A 22,612-nucleotide genomic window follows, 5' to 3' on the forward strand; every position below is an offset into this window, starting at 1 on the left:
AGCCCTGAAATATCTAAAGGTACGCAGGGCGTGTATGGAAGGGATCTTTAGTCGCCATGTGTCGCAGAGGATGTTTAACAGCATACATATGGAAAACGTGGAATTATGAACTCGCTACGTGGAACGTTCCAGCAGCGACGCCTGCCCTAAATGGCCCCGCTAAGCGCGCTCTGCAGAACTACACAGGTATGTTGCTGCGTTCAGGACTAATGACACCACCTTAGGCTCTTGCACGAGCACCGGGACCTAAATGCCTGGGGTTTCTGCGAATGGCCTCCGTCGAAGTTCAGCCACCGCGGCAGGAATGCATCAAGCCAACCAGCGCAGCGGGTGATGGAAACACTAGAGTAACACCGGAGGGAAAACAGTAACACAATGTTAGTAGACAAACACAATTTAATCGCTTTGCTAGGCCGTTTAAAGCTTGACATATATCACAGTCGGGATACAAGGGTAACGTAGCTCCAGTTATGAACCACGTCCACAGAGCACCAGTTTCACTGGAATTTTCAGCCCGACTAGAAACGTACGTGAATAGAGGGCGTCAATGTGACGAACCATGCTTCTTCACCAGATGTGTTCCTCAGCGAATCGACAGGTTACGCCGCACCTACTTTACGCACCGTTACACATCCTTACGTCGTGCACGTCGTTAGGCCTAACCTGGCACACGCCATTTCGCCGGGCCACACCTAAACTTGGCCTGCGAAACATTACAGCAGTGTTTAGACGGGATCACGAAAATGAGGTAGCTATATGTTGTCTTCTGACAGGCCTGACGACACATGCACAGCTGCAAGAGAAAGCATCCTTCCTAGCTTGGAACCGCGCAAGGCAATAACCAACATATTTATCCTATACCATAGAGTAAATATGTAGTACCTGCAGACAAGCAACTTTCCTTCAGCGGCTATGAAGCACTCTGTAGCAGTCTTCTGGGGCATCTGCAATCGATGTTTGGAACTTCCCTCGCTGCCCATTCAATGGCTTGCCCTAACACATGCTGACTAACTAAACTAAACATTTCTTGAAACTAACACTTCACCTTCTCACTAATTTTTCGTAGCCCGATGCTCCAATTTTACAAGGACTGTTCTACAATCGTCTCGTATACTCGATTAGGCAACGCTGCACATACATGCTTCGCACACTGGCACGTATCAAACGACTGCATGTCATTAAGCTTTTGCTGTCTTGCACTGCACATCGCAATCAGATGTGTTTCGCAGAGCCCTTGGTCACGGCTCTCAAAACCTCTTGCGACAGCTTTAACCCATACAATAGACGATATGCGAAATTGCTTGGCGGTCTGGCAACACCGCGCCCACAACTTCCGGTTTCCATCTTGGTTCGGTCGAGCTCGTCGAGCTGGTGCATCGTTTGCTATGCGTACTTTCTTCTTGCGAGTGGAATTTGAACAGGCAAGCTTCAGCTGCTGCGTTGTTTTCACAGCTGATCTTTGATCAAATGTAGGTGCTTTCAATAAGCGCCAGCTTACTCCTACCGCGTCCTCAGCTTCGCTTGAAGTCTGGCGCTCATGATCGCAATAAGCGGCACTTTCATCTGGTAGGGTAGCGAGCGGTTATTTTGCGCTGAGTGTGCACGTGTGTTGACAAACTTCTGTGACAGTGCGAACTTTCGTTCGCGCCGACGCCAAGAGCTTCGTGCATTGCAGTATAATCACACAAGACCCTCGACCAGCTGCGTAATTCGATTCCTTTACTGTAATGTGCAATCCGCATCCACGGTTTTCAACGTCACCGTTTCGGAGCCCGGCGTCGGTTGATTTTCGCCACAATTCGTTGAAACCGCGTCCTGCTTAAGACGCAGTCAGTCAGTCGACATTAACAAGAGGAAAGTAGGCATGCACATATAATTCAAAATATTGTAAGCAAAGACGCAGCTTTTTTTTTTTTTTCAGATAAGCACTGAGCCACCGCGGCGGCTCGATTAGAGAAAGATGCTGCAGCTGTAGGTGCATGCACAGACTCGATACGCTGGTCAAGCTGTGTGTGTGGGGGCAAAATTAGCTTGTTCGTTTGCGTCCGAAACTTAATTAGCTCACTCGCAAACTTGGACAATTGGCTTTGTTGCGAGGCAAGCTGTTGGAGCTTGCCACAACGATAATACAATCTGATGGCCTGAAGCGTTTTAAGAACACTGTTGCACGTACTTTCTAGCTTAGAAATGCGTCCCTCCTTCATAATAAAGTAGCTATATTATTCGCTTCTTTTTTTTTTTTAGATTTTCGTCGCCGCAGATATCGAAGATATAGGAATCCTCAAGAAATAAAGCATTCGCACCTCAGTTTTTATACGTAGGGTGTATTGCTTCACAAAGACTCCTTAACGCGCATCATAGCACATGCGTATGGTCCACAGAGTTTGCTCGCCCTTCTAAAACTAATTGAACACGGGAAAAACTTGACTGAACACGTAGCAAACTAAGCAGTAATCGGCATATGGTTCTTCGAGTGAACTTATTTCGCCACGGCACGAGTGATTGGCCCGCTCAAAAAAATTACCTTCTCTATTACGTTGTTCAAGTATGCGTCTATATATATTCACGCCCGACCGGAGAGTTGATAAATGCACGAAATCGGCTTCTAATTTTGATCAGAGACAACAAAGGTTGTGGTCCATATCTTAATTTAAACGCAAATCACCTCGAAAGCTTTGTCAAAAATCAGCGCAGAAAGCGAAAGCTGCGCTCTAATCCGCGTGCTGACACATGATACCTCGCATGGCGTTTTGTGTGACTAAAACGTTGGGACGGAGTAAAGAAAAAATAGAAAAGCGAAAATCTGGAACGCACCTAGTTCTGGCACGCATCGTAGTGTCTTTTCACAGTGGAGAGGGTAGCGGAACACTGCATCGGCATTTTACTTTTCAAACGAAGCGCAGCCGTTTCAACCCAACGCTGGGCAGCGGTTTCGTTTTCTGTACCGAACCAACATGGAGGACTTAGTTCTCGGAGCCGAATTTCGCATATCGTCTATTGCAACCGGCTAGATAGTCGTGCACCTGCAAAGCGCCTCCGGCTATGCCATAGTGCAGATTGCCCCGAATACACACTTCGATTGCAACCTGGAGGCATAAATTTTCACCTGCGTACACCTGACCTTCACTACGTCGCGAAAGGAGGTTTGAGTGTAATTTTCGTTAGGAAGTCGTACTAGATCTCGTTAAGCCGAACGGACGTTAACCCAATGTACTAACACTCAGTACGACGTTCCATGTGACAGCGGTGCTGGTATTGAGCGTAATGCTATATACAGGCGCAACCCGGGGGAAAGCGGAGGCTTTCCTCCCTCCTCGCGGGCGAGCAACCGGGTGAGCGCTGCGCTGCCTTAATTCTTCCCCAAACTGGTCGCAAGCGCGCACAGCACATATCTCCATAATGATGTGGGAGATATTTCGCATGCCGCCTATATTTGCCGCGCCGCGTCTACTGGACGGCACAGCCGTTTTATAGACGCGGAGAGAGATCAAAATCATCCAGCACACAAATAGAACCTCAGAGATGACCGAATTTTTCTTGTCCCGTAGAACACGTACCGCCAAAGCGGTAGGAAACGTTAGAGGCTTTGTCTAAACCAGTGTTTCCTCCACGATACTTTTAACACAGCAAACATGCAAGTATATATTCTTTCATGGCAAAACGGGCGGCTCGATCCTTCTAATCGATGCTGGTGCCACTCGTAGTGGCTGGTTCTGTTCATATATTAGTCCACTCAGGAGATGAACTGCAAAACATGATCAATGAGTTAGACAGGCAGAGCAACACTGTGTGTATAAAATTAATATGCGGAAAACTAAAGTAATGTTCAACAGTCTCCGTAGGGAACAGAAATTCACAATTAGTAGCGAGGCGCTGGAAGTGGTAAGGGAATACGTCTATTTAGGGCAGGTAGTGACCGCAGATCCGGATCACGAGAGTGAAATAACTAGAACAGAAATGAGATGGATCGCATCTGGCAGGTTATCTCGGATCATGAATGGCAGTTTACCAATATGCCTCAAGAGGAAAGTATACAACAGCTGTATCTCACCGGAACTCACCTATGGGGCAGAAACTTGGAGGCTAACGAAAACGGTTCAACTTTAGGACAGCGCAGCGAGCTATGGAAAGAAAAATGATATGTGTAACGTCAAGAGATTGGAAGAGGGCAGAGTGGGTCACGGATCGAACACGGGCTAATCAAGAGGAAGAAATGGGCTTTGGGCAGGGCATGTAATGCGAAGGCAAGATAACCACTGGTCCTTAAGGGTAACGGAGTGGATTCCAGGAGAAGGCAAGCGTAGCAGGGGGCGGCAGAATTAAGAAATTTGCGGGGATACGATGGCCGCAACTGGCGAAGGACAGGGTTAACTGGAGATATATGGGAAAGGCATTTGACTTGCAGTGGGCGTAATCAGGCTGATATGATGATTACATAAACAAAGCCTCGTGAGGAGTTTAATGAACAGCAAAGCTACCAGAACCCTGGCGGAACCGAACACGTACAGACGCTGTACGAAGGCCCCTGCTTCATTTTTACAACACCAAGATAAGTGACCGTTTCCTGGTGCAACAGAGTAAGCATTCCCTCGCAAATAAAATTCCCATCACGCAAACGTTCGGTGCGAAGGACACACAAGCGGAAGAAAAAGCACTGCCAGTCTGACCCCTACCGGCCGCAAGACCCGCACTATTGCAATTCAAATACTATCCTACACGACGCAGCCCCCGTGCCCAATCCAGGCGGACAGTTCTTCCTGCGGCTACACAATACTTATGATCCATGTTTCATCTTCACTGGTGCACAAGACGAATGGGTGTCACACTGCAGTTCTGAAGTACCCATGTCTCCTGCGGTCCTTGGACGAAGTGCCGTGCCCGAGGTACGCGCCTCTGTTTCGGACTGAGCGCATGGACACCGAGCCTTGGGTTGAGCTCACATATTCTGTGGCTTGGAGTTGAAAGATAGTTCCATGGCCGTGCGCCTTGAAGTGCCGGCTGTAATGGAACACTCGGTGGACGTGTCCGGCTGTTCTTCACTGAGCCCCAAGGCCTATTTTCCTACCGAACTTGAAACAGCTGACACTCCAAACCACTGAGCCGCCGTTGTACAAGGCACAACGTGCCACAACTGTGCCAATGAGAGGCTGGCTTTAACTACCGTCTAACGTGTCCGACACTAAGTCCGCCGTTCACCCGGTGCGCCGACACCTCCAAACGAGCGTACCATGCGCTTAGCACAGTGAAGACCACGCCTAGCGTGTCGATAGCCGTCAGTCCTTGATGCCCTGCTCCATCTCGATGCCCCTGCCCTGCTTGAGCTGCTCCTCGTAGTCGGCGACGAGTTCGCGGTACCGCTTCGCCTGGGCCGGGTCCTTCTCGACCCCCTGTCCACGTTCGTACATGAGCGCCACGTTGCTGCAAGCCTGCATGTTCTTCAGCTCGCAGGCCCGCTCGGCGAAGCGGAAGGCGCGACGCATGTCCCGCGGAAAGTCTGTGTTTGTGATGAACAGCGAGCTGGCGAAGTAGCAGCCGTCAGGCGAGCCCATGTCGCAGGCGCGGGTGAAGAAGGCCAGCCCTTGGTCCACGTCCCGGGCCACGCCGCTCTCGCCCTCTTTGGCGGTCAGCCCGAGGCCCACGCCGAAGCAAGCCTTGGCGCAGCCCGCCTCGCAGCCCTTGCGGTAGTAGCGGTGCGCCTCGACCTTGTCCAGCGTGCTGCCTGCAAGAAGTGCACAGTGGAAGGCGCTGAATGGTCACACTCAGATGGTCGCTCCTTTGTTTACGCGTCATACGGTGCTACAGCTATAGGCTTACCAGATGACACTATCTGCAGTCATTGCCACCAGCCTTAGTTATGTGTCCACTGCATAAGAGGGCCCGCTCCACTCTGTGAAGGTTGCGCAAACACGGGACGAACCACAAAGAAGAGACACACACAGGCGCGTGTATCTTCTTTGTGGTTCGTCCCGTGTTTGCGCAACCTTCACCTTCACAGCAACATGTACCAACTATAGGCCCAACTGAAGTGTTATTGAAGTTCCTTTCTAGTTCAGTGGGCCCTTCTTTTTGCGCCTGTGTGTGTCTCTGCGTCTCTTCTTTGTGGTTTGTCCCGTGTTTGCGCAGCCTTCACCTTAATAGTAACATGTACCAACTAGGCCCAACCGAAGTTTTATTGCCGCTTCACTCTAACTGTAAACTACCTCTGGCTTAGTCAAGACCAGTCTCAAGGCAAAGCTCCTAATCTCACACTCCGACGTGCACAGTCTGCTGCCCTTCACGACGTTTATCCTTCCCACTGGTACGCACCCTGTCGCTCTAACGAAGAAAGGTTACCGGCCTGCTCGCTACAGGTTACGCCCAAGTCCGCTGATCGACCCTGAGTGATTTCAGCTGCGATATCATTACCACCACGCTTGCTCCCCAATCCCTACAAAAGAAAAAAAAAACGCGAAGAACGCCCCTCTCGGGACCATTTTCTGATCCGGCCGTGCAGGTCACGATATTCCGGAAGCCTACAGAGGCAAAAGCGGAGGTGTAAACTAATCCACTGCAGGTGGTGGTGGTGGTGTGACACTTTTATTAGAACAGCCTTGCTGTTAGGCGTTCAGTACGTCCTGGGCCAAGGCGACGAGGGCACGTTGCAGTTTGGAGGCGAGCCAGATGGCACACGGTGGGGGTGAGGGGAAAGGATTGGCGGGAGTCTGGAAGGCTGCGTGGCACTGTGTAAGGCTATAGAGGCTCTATAGTAAGGCAGTGTTCTATGTCCGCATATGTGTGAGGACAGTTTGGGCACGCAGGTGTGGAAGTGTACCGGTATAGATAAAGTTTGTCTAGTGTATGTAGGAGATTAAACTGTATTCGGCGAAGAATGCGAGCTTCACGGATCGATGACTGCAGGAGTATGCTGCAATAAGGAATGACAAGACCTTTGCATCGGACGAGGGATAGGGTGCCTTGATGTCCGCGCGCCTCCGCTCTGGCCATCGAGGCACCCTAGCGAGGGAGATGTCGAAACGTCCCCTCTCTGGACTGCCGAAAAACGATTCAGCCGCTGCTTCACCGTGATACAGCGCTAGGCGCGCATGGCAGCCCAGCGAGCAGTATGACGACGCCCAGGGAGCCCTTAATTAATACAACGGTCTAGAGGACAAGGAATTCACAGGGTACAACGCCAGACATCGAATGAAGTGCCGTCGTACGGTGCATCCTAGATCCTCTTTCACGCCGACCAAATCCGCAGCAGAACTAGCGTAAGGTCGTTGAGCTATGACGTCCCAACGTCGTGGGTGATGAGGGCGGTCTTCAAATGAGAGAGAAGCCTTTCAACAGCTCCGTTAGCTGATGGACGGTAGGCCGTTGTGTGGTGGTGGATGCCAAGGATGCTTGCAAACGCTCTGAACAGATAACTTCTAAACTGTCGCGCGCGGGCGGTTGGTACCACGCCAGGTCAGCCGAAAGGAGAGATCTTACCGGCTACGAAAACGAACACCACGGGGACACGCTTGTAGTGGTCTACATAGGCGAGGAAGTAACTTTTACCACGTGATGAAGGCAACGAACAACGTCGATGCGAACATGGTCAGACCGTGAGTAAGGCGGGCGGAAGGGGTGAAGTGGCGACTTGGTGTGGTGGGTAGTTTGGGCATTGGCAGCGGGACACTCTTGAACCCAACGGCGGACGTTAGCGTTGATACCGGGCCGCACAAAACGGGAGGTGATGAGGCGCTGGCACTGACACCGTGATGGCGCGAGTCGTGTAGCTTGTCAAAGACCTGACGACGGTGCACGGACGGCACAAATGGACGGACACAGCTTGTTAAGGTATCGCAGACGATCATATTGTCACGTAGTGGTGACTGAAGTCCGGCGAACAGGAACACAGCGAGAATGTCTTCGAAACGAAACTCTTTATTCGGGCTGACTTGCGCCCGCAAAGATCTGAATCACTCGGCGGCGGCGTAGCAACAAGCGCGCTCGGCGGTCGTCGAACAGAATGCCCGCCGCTGTCGGCCGGGCTCTTTTTAAAGCTGATAGCGAACATTCGAGATAACGCTTGAGAAGTTGCTAGAACATTCTGGCGCTAACTAGAGTCGGCTCCGTCTGGATGCGATGAATCGAGATAAATCTAGGCGCGTCTTGTGTCACAAACGAAGCGATAAAGCGGCGTGTCGGCAGCCTTGAAGCACGAACAAACAAACCCTACAAACGAACGCTACAAAGATTCGCGGCAATATACCGAAGGAGAAAGGAAATGGCACCCCAGAAAACGACAGAGATGTGGACCCCGTACGCAGGTCACGAAGTTCGTTGTCAGTACGACGTGCATCTGCGATGATATCGAAGTCCACAGCATCAGCAGAAAGCGAATCGACACGCGATAAGCCGTCGGCAGCCTCATTAACGAGTCCTTTCGATGCGCCGTTGGTCAATAACAAATTCGGAGATGAAGTGCAGGTGCCGAATTTGCCGGGAGCGCTATGGTTGCCACGGAAAGCGAATGTTAGTGGCTTGTGACCCGTAAGCACGTGGGACACGATGCCTCCGAGAAGATGGCGCAAGTGCCGGATGCCAGGGTATACACAGCAAGGAGTTCGCGGTCGAATGTGTTGTACCGAGTTTCTGCCAGCTTCAACTTCCGCAAGAAACGAAGTGGCCACTACAAATTCTGCAGGAGTTCTCACAAAACTGCACCATCGGCATGGGAAGAGGCTTCGGCGATCAGCCTCATAGGCGCGCCGATTTGGGGATGCACAAAGAGGGTGGCGTGTGTCATGGCATTCTTGGCCTCTCGGAAGGCGGCGCCTGATTCGCGGGTGTCCAGATCAGGGACGCAGATGGTGCCTTTGTAGACTTGAGCATGCCAGTCAGAAGTAATACAATGCGGGCTACATTAGCCAGAAAACGACGGTGGAATTCGTTGGAATGTGTCGCTGCCCTTGCGTCGCCGCCGCTGTCCGCGTTGTTCTTCTCTTTCCCCTTCTCCCTCCTCAGGCGACGGAAGGGTGGCTGGGTGACTAATCACTGTCAAGCGGCCACAACTCGGCCCTAGCCACCCAGTAGCCTTCGTCCATTGGTGCACTTTGGCGAGAATCCGGGACTCGCTCCGACGGCCGCGTACCGCATGACGGTCCGAAACATCGAAAGGTGCATGCGCTACTGTTCTTGTCCAATGTCCTTCGTCTATTCGGACCAGCATGCACACTCGAGCTCGCTAACTCGGGGTCCTGTGACGACGTACAGCGTTCGAACCTGTCTATAGGGGCCCAGTGACTTCCGACATGCGTACCTTGCGTTGATGTCGCAGCACTGCCGCGAGAACCTTGGCCCCTGCACCGGCGTGCGTACGCGCATTGCTCTTGTCGCTTCGTGCCCACATTTGGAGCCTTGCACTTCGCGCGTCACTAGGACGAGGTGACTGAGTGTGTCGCTGCAGGACGGCGTATACGTCTCCTTTGTGAACTTGGTGACCTATTCCCTTGCGGCGAGTCGATTTCCTCCCTCTATGGGGTTGAATGCCCCAGTGTGCGTGCGGTGATGGTTGATCGAGGACTTCGGCTCTTCCCTTACTTCCCCTACACCCCCTCCCTTTTTTTTCCTTCCTGGAGTGTTTGGCTTTACTCGGGTTCGGGAGAAGAAGAACGGGCCTTAGTGCTAGCCTTGAATAAATTTTTTCCTCCTCCTCCTCCTCGGGCGAAGCGCGAACTCGCGGTGGTTGGTGACCTGTGCCCACCGCAAAAAGCACTAAGTTCAGAAGCCCGCGAAATTCACGAAGCTTGTGAAGCAACTTGGGGTGCGGGAAAACGCGCTAGGCTTGAACTTTGCTGCCTATAATGGCTGGACTCCCTCATCGGTGACAGGTGCCCGAGAAATTCAACGGCGTCGACGCCAAAGACACATTCTGCTGTGTCGATGGTCGAGCCATGCTCCTGGATTCGCGAAAACATCAACTCCAGATGATCGACGTGCTGCTCGAGTGAGGAACTAGCTGCCAGCAGGTCATAAAGATATGCGACGACGAAGTGGACACCACAGGTGATTTCGTTTATGAAGCGTTGAAAGGTATGGCCGCAATTCCGTAACACTAAAGGAGTGCGGACGTACTCGATGAGACCAAAAGGGGTGGTGATGGAAGTATTCGATACGTCCGCTGGTTCTACAGGTAGGTCGATCTTCTAAAGACCTCCGGCAAGAAAAGCAGTAAAGTCGTGAATGTTGGGAAGCGGGTATTAGTCAGGAACGGTACGGCTGTTCAATGCACGATAGTCACCACAATGGCGCCAGTCTACGGAGTCATGCTTAAGCACCATGTGCAGGACAGATGACCAGGTGCTCGATGAAGGACGAGTGATACTCAAGAGAAGCATGTGGTCAAATTCTTGACAGCTGGTCTCCAGCAAAGCGTAGTGGCATGTAGACACTGGGGGTGTCATGGTGACGACGTGGTGTGTCCGTGTTTCGGACTAGCAGTTCCAGGTTGCTAGTTAGGTAAGCTCAGGGAGGACCGAGGCAAACACTGATGTTGGCAAATGCGGAGCTGCTTGCGTAGGGGCGGACAGGTGCGACGACACCTTGCACATATGTACAGGCTGGTTGCACAGTCGTCAGGTTCACGAGAGCGGAGATGCACGTTCAAAGTGCATCTCAGGTTCACGAGAGCGGAGATGCACGTTCAAAGTGCACATGGATAAGAAAGTACGCACCTATAGCATCTTACCTCGGCAAAATCAAGAGAGATCCCGCAGGCTAACTCACAAAAGTTCCGTCAATCTAAGCAGGTTCGCTCAAACTCACACATGTCTGAGCTCACTCGAACTCAGGCTCACAATTCACTTGGCCTCACTCAGGCTCAAGAGTCATCCGGGTCAACAAATTTTAACCACTCATCTTCATCTAGGCTCACTCACTCATCTCATAACTGAGCATGGGACTGCACTGCGTAATAGAGGCTCGAGGCATCTAAAAGACGTGTGACATGAACCCCTGCCTCCCGTGCAGAGCTACGGTGAAACTCGGTCAAAGATTTCGACACATTCTTATGAGGCCCATTACCGCACTAAAGGGACAAAACGCTGTCTTCCTCGTTTGCACAGAACCCTCTTTTTTCAGTCACCAACAGACATCAAGACGCCGGTTCGCCTTCAAGCCTACTTGGTCGTGGCCGAAAATCTCACCTCCCCTACGCTGTCAGCAAACAGAAAAAAAAAAAAAACTAAGCGAACACCTACCTAAAGACGCTGATATCGAAGCTATAGTAGAATTCTGGTTGTGGGGTTGGAAATATGAGGGATAAATACGTTTTCCCAGCTTAACCACGGCTGACACAGTTCAAAGCATCCTAAACCCATCACGTGACAACGCGCGATACCGAGCGCGCGCCGACTACGGCGGGCCTTGCTCTGGGGGGAAACAAAGGAACGACACTGGCTGACTTAAACACGACATTTATTGCTGCAACAAAAATAATGCCGGCTAACAACCAAATACATCATCATCATCATCATTTATTTGACCCTTAAAGGCCCCTGGGAGGGGGTATTACATAAGGGGGGGGGGGGGAGTAGTACGTTCATCATGACTCACATTGGTGGGGAAAAAAGAATTAAAAAAAAGAACAAACAAGAAAACACACACACAACAAAAGCATAAAGAGAAATAAAGTCACGAAAGGGAAATGAAACCATTTATACAGCAAGATAACACATCAGACATTCTTTAAACCTTTCTGGATCGCTTTCAATGACAACCGATTCTGGAAGCCGATTCCAGTCTTGAATAGCGGCTGGCAAAAAAGATTTGTTAAAGGCATTAGTTGATCCGTGTAAACGTTGGATGCTCATGGAGTTGAATAAACGGGATGACGTGCGCACAGGAGGGACTAGAAGGGACTCGCGTAGGTTAGGAAAATTGTGATATAATTTGTGCAATAAACACAAGCGAGAAACTTTGCGTCTAAGGGCTAGTGGGCTGATAGCGATGGATGACTTGATAGCGGTAATGCTGTGGTGAAAATCGTAATCTGAAGTAATGAAGCTTGCCGCACGATTCTGAATGGATTCAATGGTGTTAATTAAGTAAGCCTGGTGAGGAGACCAAACTGCTGATGCGTACTCAAGTTTAGTGCGAATGAAAGTCTCGTATGCTAGTTTACGGATTGATTGCGGAGACAGTGAAAGTGACCTTCTAAAAAAAACCAGTGTTTTTTATGTATCAGCAACGAGTTGAGTGATGTGTTTTTCCCACGTCAGTTTGCTGCTGATTGTTAAGGAATCGAACTCGCTAAGGACTCGGAACTCGCCCGACTCATAAGCAAAGTTACGAAAGAATGTTCGCTCACGCTTAGGCAAGGAAGAAGTTCCGAGGCCGGACGGGACGAGCTGAGGGGAACATGTTCCCACGAGGTCTCGCCTCGCTGGCGGAGAGCGGAGCGCCGCGCCGAAACATCCGCATGCACGCGACCAGTTCCCGAGCCGAAGAGCCGTCTTCCGCAAATATTATCACGCCGTCCGTGGCGCTCTTGTGGCGACGAGTTCCAGTGACTTAACGCCAGCGCCCTCCCTTGTTAGCTAAGGTAACTGGAAGACGTATTGCGGGGAAGCAAACCAAAGGGGACGAAGCGGGGCGACCCCACTGGTACATAATGAGCTATAGTCTAATATCGCAACAAAATGATGCATACACATAGAGCGCAGTCTCAAAACTAACAATTTTATTGAAGCACCACATCAGGTGCTTCAGGGAAACCCGCTACAAATTTTTAAAAGTAGGCTACTTTTGCGGCATAGATAACACCAGTGTTGGCGGACATCAGAAGACAGGCGAATAGTGCTAACTGTAGTAAGCTGGTTAACAAACTTTTGATAATTAACTCTAATAGTCAGGCGCCTGGTTGCAATTAAATATTGACAGGGGCCATTAATAACCGTACCAGGTTTTGGAATTTCCGGAACGTGATTACCCTCGGCGCCGCAGCTCAACAACCTTTAGCTATCCCGCACTGAGATACAAGCTTTCGAAAAACACGAACATTTCGCGAGCGCGAAACGACACTCTCAACGTACGCCACTCCGTGGCGAATGCGCCCCGTGGCTACCTTTCAGCCGTTCCCTGCTGATATAGGTGCTCCGAATAACCCCGAGGCTCTGAATAATCCCAGGGCCCCGATCAGTCTTGACTCTCGAATAATTAGGATATAGGTCCTGTTCCATAACCCCGGTTTCTGAATCCGTTCAAACCTGTCCAGATTTTTCTGTGGGGAAAGAAGTCAACGATCAAAAATTACTTGACCATGCAGCTTACTAGTTAGCATGATTCACATTTTTTTTTGGTGTCCCCTAACACTGCAGAAGCCATCTTTTCATCTTTTAAAAATTAGTGGCGGGCTTCCCTGAAACACCTAAAAATACGAGCCCTTTCCACATGATTGCAGCTGGTGTGGGGAGAAATAAACTGAAGACTGACGGTAACAGGGCATGCAGGTTCATGTTGCTTGAGCACATTACTCAAGCATGTGGCGAAAGGTTAACAGTTTATTACAAGCAATACATACAGAAACAAGCAAGAAGAAAACCATTTACAAAACGACTAACTGGCAGAGTAATATCTGACGAAATTGAAGTCCATAAATCAGCCTTAAAAAAGTTGGCTGTGGTTTAGCTCTGGTTAAACCTGGAGTGACGCAAGAGCTTCGCCGAGTCGCCTACTTATACAGCTGTAACACCTCTCCCCATCTCCACTCCCCCCACACACTCAACACGGCGCATGCGCACAGCTGTTGCAGCTAGGTTTCGCAGCAGCTGCTCCGCACCACGTGACCAACCGGCTCAAGGGGCGCCACGCTGACGGCTCGAAGAGCTAGCGTAGTGTAGCTCTCGCTACAATAATCTTGCTGAAACCACAACGGTGGTTGTCTGTGACGTACGATAGCATGCGTCGTGATAAAACGCAACTCACTATACCCTCAACGACGCAATGAAGGTATCTGGTGGTGCTGAACACGCATGAGGTCCGACGTAAACCGCAGTCTATCGCACACGCAGGCAGGCGCTCCGAACTCATCTTGTACGAAGTGCTTCGCAAAGTAGGCACCAGTCCCGGCAGTGGACTGCTGTTCTAGCCCACGACGACGTCGAACTTCATGTACTTTTCGAGCCTCGCCTCGTGTTCCTCGCCAGTTTCGCATGCGCGCGGCGCTGCGCTCCGATTGGTCCGGCTGCGGCCAGCGAGCGCCGTTACGACGGTATATGGATACACAACGCGAAATCAGGATGAAGTAGCTAAATAACGCTTCGCATTAAAAGCTGATCAACGGACTTAAGACGAAGCCAGCTCTCGGTCCAGCTAAAGCTGTTTCTTTTAATCTCTGTGTGCCTCTCCAGGAACCACAACGTATTAGGTATAAGTTCACAGTGTAAGAAGAAACACTTGTTACACAGTGGGCAAGGTCGCTCCTGAGTCTGCCAGTCATAATTCGGGAAAAAGAAGACACGTCCTCCCAAACGAAGAACGTACAAGTGTTTTTTTACGGTTACTTTTGAAATCTCAGTAATTTCCCTTTCCTCCCTCGGGCTAGGCAGACATCCTCGCCTTCCCCCACGGGTGCGAAATAACCACAGAAGGCAAACGAATACAAGAGAGAAAGTTTAGAACTTCTTGCTGGGCTATTTAGTGCATAGTTGATCCAGACAAAGTAGCCCGTGAGCTTTTAGAAGCGCGTACCACATTAAGAGAAAAGGCGATAACTGTAGTGATACTACCGTAATGCTGTATAATGCGGAAAAGAACTTCCTGCGCGGCTTTCGTTACCTGCGCAAAGGCCTGATTTGCCTCCCTTCTATGGTTGGTTGGTTTTATGTGGTTTAACGTCCTAAAGCGACTAAGGCTATATGAGAGACGCCGTAGTGGAGGGCTCCGGAAATTTAGACCACCTGGGGTTCTTCAACGTGCACTGACATCGCACAGCACACGGGCCTCTAGAATTTCTCCTCCAAAGAAATTCAACCGCCGCGGCCGGGATCAAACCCGCGTCTTCCGGGTCAGCAGCCGAGCACCATAACCACTGAGCCACCGCGGCGGCAACCTTCCTTCTATCGTTTTCCCGCTCTTTTTAGGCACGTGTGCACACTGCAAGCCTCAGTGCTGTTAATAAATCCACTTGATAGCCTACGCGCTTTCCGTCTTCCTGTGTTCTTCCTGCGCCTGTCTTTTAAGTGTGCGCAACCATAGCCTCCTATATACTCTCTGTGCCTGCCGGATCACGGAACGAACAAAGGGGACGCGCCGTCACTGCAGTTGCGCGGCGCCGCCACTCATCGTGGTGGGGGCGCCACTCACGTTGGGGTGCTGCGCATGCAGTTTCAGCGGTGAATTGGTGGTCGAGTGCCGCTCGTGAGACAGATTGCGCATTTTTCTGTGCATTTCCTGTGCAATTTATCAGCGTCCACGAATAATTCATGTTTCAAACTGGCTGCTTCTTGTCAGGAACGTGTGCTGAAGGGTGCATGCATGAATGTTCACAATGTATAGCACATGCTTAAGCAATCTACTTGCACTTCGCAAATATAAAAAGCATTTTAGGTACCTAAGCACTGCGTGCACGTCAGGCAGAAAAACCAAACTTCTTTTTACGTCTAAGCACAAAAGAAAAAAATTTATTCCCAGCATGGAAAGGAAACACAATGAAGCATCAATTCATAACTTGACATACTTTCTTGACAGTGGCTTCTGGAAGAAAGTTTTGTAGATGTCACTCTTGTCAGTGACTGCAAAGGCATAGTTCACGAGTAGCGGCTTTATAAAGCTTGAGCACACCAACTTAGCTATATCAAGGTGGTGCTGGGTGTTGGGGCAGTGAAGAAGGCCAGACTTGGAAACAGCTGGTACAGCTGCATCTAAGAGCGTTTGCAGAGGTTTGTGTAGCGTTGGGCATTTTTGAAGTGCTGTTTGGACAAATATCCGCAGGGTCTCTAGGACATGGAGAAGGTTGTCTGAAGGGTATAACAATCCACCTCTGTCCTGGTGAAAAGTAAACATCTGAAGTGGCTGTTTAGTCAAAGGCTTGGTGACGATAGCACTGCAGCTATCACATTCAATCCGCTCTTTAACTACACGGGCAATATATCCACCAACATAAACCGTTGCTGACACTTGCAATGTTGCAAACTTTGCCAAATTTGGCTGCCTGAGATCTTCCAGTAGATTTACAGCTTGCTTTGGAAGCTCAGCTGAGCTCTTCGACACTAGCTGTGGAGTTTCAAGTAAAACCCCCTTGGATGGTCCAGGCTCTTCAGCGCAAAGAACGTTACTGTCCTGCGACACAGCTGCGATGCCCGTCTTCAAAACTTTTTCTAGCCCTGAGATCGCAGAACGGACATCCAACTGGTCATTGCAACCGACCGATCGCCTGAGTGTCCCAAACAATGACTCGATGGGATCACTGCTAAACTTCCTTGTTAGCACAAAACTGAACTTTTCTCTCGTGAGAAGGAAGCGGACACAATGAACAGTGGAGTATGTCGTGAGCAGCAGCGCTTCATATGTTTCAGTCGTAAGGAATCCACGAGGAGATGATGTATTTCTCTTCAATTCCTCCATGTACAAGGGAAACGTAACTTCTAGCCACTCAAGGCGAGCATCATCTGGGCTGTCGTAGTGCCTCACATCCGGAAAGCGTTGCTGGACATGTTGCACGGTGTTACTTGTGTCATGCAAAATGAACCATCGATATACATTTCTCATAAAGGCTATTGTCGGTCCTGCAGCAGCAAAAGCAGGATGGCAGCTATGGCCTGCTTGCTTCACGAGAACTTCGAGTGCTGAAGTAACATCTGAAGAGAATACTTCCACTGCCCTCTTAACATTCATTTTCTCAATATTGTTTGGATAGACATGTTTCCTGCTCAAATTCCTTACTGGCTTGACCACCCATGCTTTCTGCATTTCATACAGTTTCTTTAGGTGGGATGAAGACACCTCACCAGCTTTGCCGAGGTCTCGTGACAGAAACTGGGATCGCACATTTTTCATTATGTGACAGTAATCAAAGCTTAGGAAAAGTTCTCGGTCGGGATCGCATGGGTGTTGAATTCTGTAGGTCAAAAACCCACCGCAAAGCTCTTTCATTGCACTTACGTTGACTTTATGATTATCAGTCACCAAGCGTACTACACGGAACCCTATTTCTTCTACTTCTTTCATTACATAGAGAAGCAACTTTGATAGCTGACAGCCACTTAGCCCTTTCGTAAAAAAGTATGAAACGGGAATCTTATAACTAGTGCTGAGCCCATTTATGATAAAGCATAGCAAGGAGTTTGCCAAAACAAGCTCACTGTCAGGTGCACTTGCTATGCCCATGTCGACTTGACCGACAAAGCAATCTCGCTGCTTATTATACTGAAGCTTGGGCTTTATCCTCATCTCATCTACTATTAGTGAGCAGGTTCTAGACTGGGGTGCATCCAGCTTTTCTAATTCAGCCTTCAGTCTTGCTTGCACTAGGTGGTTGACACCTGTCTCGCCCGAGCTGCTCCCAAGGTAATTCTGAAGGGTGCTTCTGCTAGGTAGCTTCAGTAGCATTTCCCTCCTTGTGTGCTCATAAGCTTTTGTTGACAGGTGGCGTAGTACGATGCAGTGGCGCACTACGTCTTCAGACCAAGTTGGTTTTTTTCGGCGAAAGTTAACAATTTGATCCAATAAAAACACAGCTGAAATATGCTTCTCTTCAGCCTGCTGGCGAATGTACTGCAGATCACCAAAATTGCAATCATTTTTCATTTTTTCAAGCTCTGTTTTTTACTGGTCAACTGTACGTCGAAGTTTTTCCACCTGCTTTTTCAGATCCCTTTCTCTGCGTTTCCATCTTGTTCTTTCAGTTGCAAGTAGGCTAGATACTCCGACATTCACTTGCGTTGCTTGGTGTGAAACCTTTGCATGTGTGCTATTTGAAGACTCCTGTGGTTCCTTTTCATTTTCAGAGCTTGCCTGTTCATCTCTTTCTGGATAAGCCGACGGGCTGGCCTCTTGACAGTTGTCCTCTTGACAGTTGTCCTCTTGACAGTTGTCCTCTGACATTTCTGCATCTGTGCCATCCTGCAACTTCTGCCGCTTTGCAGCCGGCTCAGGTTCCTTTTCTTTGGTTTTTGGAAACGCCCTCTTCTTGATACTTTCTGTTTTCCTTTCGTGAAACTGCCTTGGCTTCATGTATGAAGGGTATTCCGGAAACAAGGAGGGTACTACACCTTTCTTGAGACGGCGCCGCTTGCCCTCCGCAAAGTCGGTTTCCTTGAAGTGCCGGCTACATACTCTCGAATAATTCGAAGTAGTGTTCGGCACCCAGTTGTCCCTCCGTATGGCTCTCAACCACTGCTCCCGTAGCGCCATGTCCGCCGGAATCTCGTGGAAAGAGATGCCTGGAATCTTGCTTTTCCCATCTGAGCGGCAACGCGGCACACAGCAGTATGCCATTAGGTCCTGCAAGGCAATGGTGAGCGGTTTAACAATGCGCTTCGATATTACAGTCGTATGCTTAAAAAGTTCAGTGCAACCACACAAATTCGTCGAGCGCGAGTGCAAAAACAAAACTAATTAAGAGCTGTCAGTCAGAAAATGCGCCCACAAATATTCGAATTATACACACAGTACGCCACAGACAGATATAGGACTTTATGCACGCTACAAATAACATTATTGCTATCAATAAAAAAATCATGGCTCACCGTTCATGTGATGTGATGTGTGGTTCAGCATGCGTTGAGCGTCGCCGATTCTCGGCGAAGCACGAAGTCAGCGTCTGAGCAGTACTGTCACATCGAACGCCAGCAAGCTTTGTTTTTTTTTTTTTTTTGCACGTGCAGGCCAAAGAGACTGAATTGCCAGTGACAAGGATCCAAATACGCGCATGCGACTGACCGACAGCGTGGTCAGCGTGGTGCAGCAGCAGACGACAAATGCAGTCGGCCCCAACGTGACTAGCGCCACCACTCGGCATTCAGTAGCGTAACCAACTGAGGTGCGCCGACGGCCGCGGAGGGCGCATTCGGCAGGCGCCAACTCGTCTTTAAGAACAAGGGAGGAAACTGAGGAGAAAGAAAGGGACCCCGGCGCACGCACCCTTGCCGATGAGCCGGTAGTTTGCGTACTTGAGGCAGCTCTTGCCGTGCGCGTTGTCGTCGCAGTTGTTCTTGTAGACATTGCAGGCGCGCACAAAGTCCTTCTTGATGGCCTCCAGGTAGTCGCCCAGGCGGTGGCAGCCTGCACCGTGGTCACAGTGACGTCACAATGGCGTACGCTCCGCCCCCTCCCTGCGCATCACTGCCGAGGTGTAGAAGGCACATCCCCTTCCCCCCATCAAATCGAGGCATTTTACCCCGAGCGTTTTACGACATGCTGCAAGCCGAAGCAATCGCACACGGGAGGAGGGGCGCCGCCAAGGTGAGAATCGCATCTGTCAGCGCCTGTCTCGCGCACTGTTAAAACGATCGCCAGGCCCGAACAAGAGAAAGACCCCGAAGAAAGCTTCGAAGCTTTGCGCAGTGCTGACCCTCGAACGCGCCGGACTACCCTTTAACATCTCTCTCTCTCTCTCTCAATTATAGATTGACTCGATACCAGAGCGAAAGCAGAGGCTTAAAGTTAAATTAAATAGAATCACACGTAGTCATGGCGCGTCCTTTGATTGTTGGCAGATTGTAATTATGACGGCATTGCTTTTTTTTTTGAACATCTGATACTGCTGAGTCATTCTGTGTCTCGCTCCCGCTGCTTTCCCGTGTTGAGTGTGCCGCTCGTATCATTCGATGCCGACCGAGTAGTCCTGGGACGAACGTCAGGGGAGGGGGGGGGGGTCAGGACCCCCCTATTTCTGCCCCCACGCGATTTACGCCACTCCTAATCTTCACCAATGACCTTCCTGCTGGCACATCATCCTTTCGTCTGTTCGCAGATGACTGTGCACTACACCACCGTATATGCACTAAGAACAATTAATCATTGCTCCAGGACGATTTAAACCCGATCCAAACGTAATTTTCAAAATGGCTCATGACGTTGGTAAATTCAAGCACGTGTCCCGAAAACGGTCTGACCTACTCTCCTCATACTCGCTAAACGTCAGCGAGCTATCTGAACTTGCACCTAATAGGTACCTCGGCATCGAAATAACAAGCAATAATAACTGGTCCAAACACATAACGTCACTCGTTACAAGCGTTTCTAAATCGCTATGCTTTATTAGACGGTCACTAACACTTTCTCTACAAATGGTTATACTGAAATCGCTCATGAAACATTCATCCGCATTAAACTTGAATATGCACCGACTATATAGAACCCCCATCAAGAGCGCCTGCACTCTAAACAGAAAAGAGTAAAAAAGGGAGTAAGTTGTCCCCTAGCGCACTCTCTTTTTTATGAAAGTGTGTGCGTTAGAGGACAACTCTACTCCCTTTTTTACTCCCATGTAGGTGTATTCGTGTTTAGAGTGTAATCTAGGCGTTAGCGGCAGTACAAAATCGAACAGCTCGTTTTATAACAACCCAAAATGATTTCCGGCTTGACGTTGGTAACAACAAAACTTCAGTTGGTCTAACTCCGCTGGCAGCTCGTCGTAAGATAGCAAGACTTTGCGTGTTTCATAAGCTATATCACAATTTCCCGAAATTGCGTGACACACTAATTCTGCCTCCCTTGAGGTCTTCACGACGTCTGTTCAATTGCCCAAGTGTCCATGGCATTCATGGTTCATCGAACGCTTTCAATAAATAATTTTTGCCTACTGCCACAGCGTAGTGGAACACACTTCCCGACGATGTGGTCAATGAAAGAAACCCTGCCATGTTTAAACGTATTCAATAGCCTTGTCTCCACATCTCATGGTGTCAACAACTGTGTCAAGTTCTGTTTGCAATTTCTTTTTAGTTAACATTTTTATTATTTTTGTGACGCGCCATTACCATCTGACCCCCCCCCCCCCCCCCACCCCGCTTATGTAATGCCCCAGCGGGGCCCTTAAGGAAAAATAAATGATGATGATGATGATTAAATAACTTTTGCTTTGTTGACTATACTAAATTTGGTTTGATGGATTTAAGTGCGTTTTTAATGTCTAGATATAGCGCCAGGGCAAAATGAGGGGTAAAAGACCCATTTCCCAAGCATTTCACCCTGAATGAGCCGAGCACCGGGCCAGGGGAACAACTTGTATCCATTGTATCACCGGTGGGTACCCGGCATCGAACCCCGCATCCATCCGCATTTCGAATGATAATTTCGCGCCAGTTTGATACAACCTGCGCATGTTAATTCAACATCGAGATCTGTAACAACGCAACCAACACTGGTGACCTCGCAAAGACTGCACATGTCTACATAGATTTCGGTGCTAACATATATGCTGCAAATACAGGTTCTTATTGGCTCGCTGTAGTCACGTGCCGTGCACAGACCCCTCCCCCCCTCTCAACACCTTTGGGAAGGACTTTTTTGTTTTTATAAATGGAAAATGAAAACAGGACAAATATCAATACGTTTCCCCTGGGAGTGTGTCGCCTTTAGATGAGATTCTGAAACTGTTTAGGTTAGATTTGACTGCCGGCACTTTTTTCTGCATGGTATTGTGCAAGTAAAACAGCTGGAAATATAGAATGCCGGCAGTATCGTTCCATTGGCTGCTGGCAAAGTTCCCTGCGGGCTATTTTGCCGGCTGCCGGCACAATAGTGTTGTCCTTATGAAACAGTAGCGATACACACACACACACACACACACACACACACACACACACACACACACACACACACACACACACACACAGAGAGAGAGAGAGACAGACACACATACATACAGACGCACACACACACACACACACACACTAAACAAACAAAAGCCGCGAATTTTGCGAAACTCGAACCAAACACGAACGTTGCCTCGATCGGCCCGCTCAGATCGTAACAGCCCCGTTTTACAAAACATTGTGTTGTGGGTGTGTGTTCCCCCTTTTGTCCGTCATCCTTTGCGCTACTCTTATGTTATGAATCAGTACCTACTCGCCCAAATTTCCACCCTGGTGACTTACAAAAGACTGCAGCAAGAGCTTCAGAGACGCAAGCAGGGGTAGGACGCCTTCGTAACGGCAGTAGCTGATACTCATCAGCCATGCAGCTATTGTTACATGAAGCCGAGAAGAAACGCATGATCACCGAACGTGGCCATGCGATTCCCGTACACTGGCAAGAGGTTGTAAGCAGTGTCAGAGAAAACAAAATTCGCCTCTAAACAGCCCGCCCAACAGAAAGGAGAAGTGAAGGATGCCGGCATGAACTCACCGTCGGGCTTCTTCTCCTTAAAGCATTCGAAACGGTACTCGATGCCCAGATTTTCTAGGAATTCCCTAACGTCTTCCTCTTTTTTAAAATCGTAAGGCATTTTACAGCAAGCTTCGAGCGAACTGGAGTTTAAAATCTAGAAAATGTCCGTGGGGAGGGCATGTAGTCTGCTCGCAAACCACGCTTCAGCATGCTCGAAAAAGCTAAACGGAACCGGAAGCCTCTACAGCTGGACCCTGGTGGACAGATGAAACTGCAACCTACCTGCCACCTATTTGTGGTGAACGTCAGAGAG

At 49.6% G+C, this 22,612-nt stretch overlaps 1 protein-coding gene across 1 annotated transcript; it reads right to left on the reverse strand.

Annotated features, from left to right (window-relative positions):
• Positions 1–378: 378 nt before the first annotated feature.
• Positions 379–22,515, reverse strand: Coa7 (Cytochrome c oxidase assembly factor 7). The gene is made up of 3 exons (XM_089554750.1): positions 22,318–22,515; positions 19,108–19,248; positions 379–5,719 (listed from the first exon to the last, which is right to left on the reverse strand). Exons 1-3 carry the CDS (start codon positions 22,415–22,417, stop codon positions 5,274–5,276), a joined length of 687 nt encoding a protein of 228 aa, XP_089410876.1. The 5' UTR covers positions 22,418–22,515; the 3' UTR covers positions 379–5,273.
• Between the last annotated feature and the right edge of the window lie 97 nt (positions 22,516–22,612).

Source organism: Amblyomma mixtum, chromosome 1, assembly GCF_055824585.1.
Source record: "Amblyomma mixtum isolate Tamu chromosome 1, ASM5582458v1, whole genome shotgun sequence".
NCBI lineage: Eukaryota > Metazoa > Arthropoda > Arachnida > Ixodida > Ixodidae > Amblyomma > Amblyomma mixtum.

Bases quoted from the DNA above. Each gene is read 5' to 3' on its own strand.
- Coa7 (XM_089554750.1), bottom strand. From the start codon at position 22,417: ATGCCTTACGATTTTAAAAAAGAGGAAGACGTTAGGGAATTCCTAGAA. The intron at 19,249-22,317 runs GTGAGTTCATGC...ACCACGGTGCAG, and splicing joins TAAGGAGAAGAAGCCCGACG to GCTGCCACCGCCTGGGCGAC. The intron at 5,720-19,107 runs GTGCGTGCGCCG...CACTTCTTGCAG, and splicing joins CTACCGGCTCATCGGCAAGG to GCAGCACGCTGGACAAGGTC.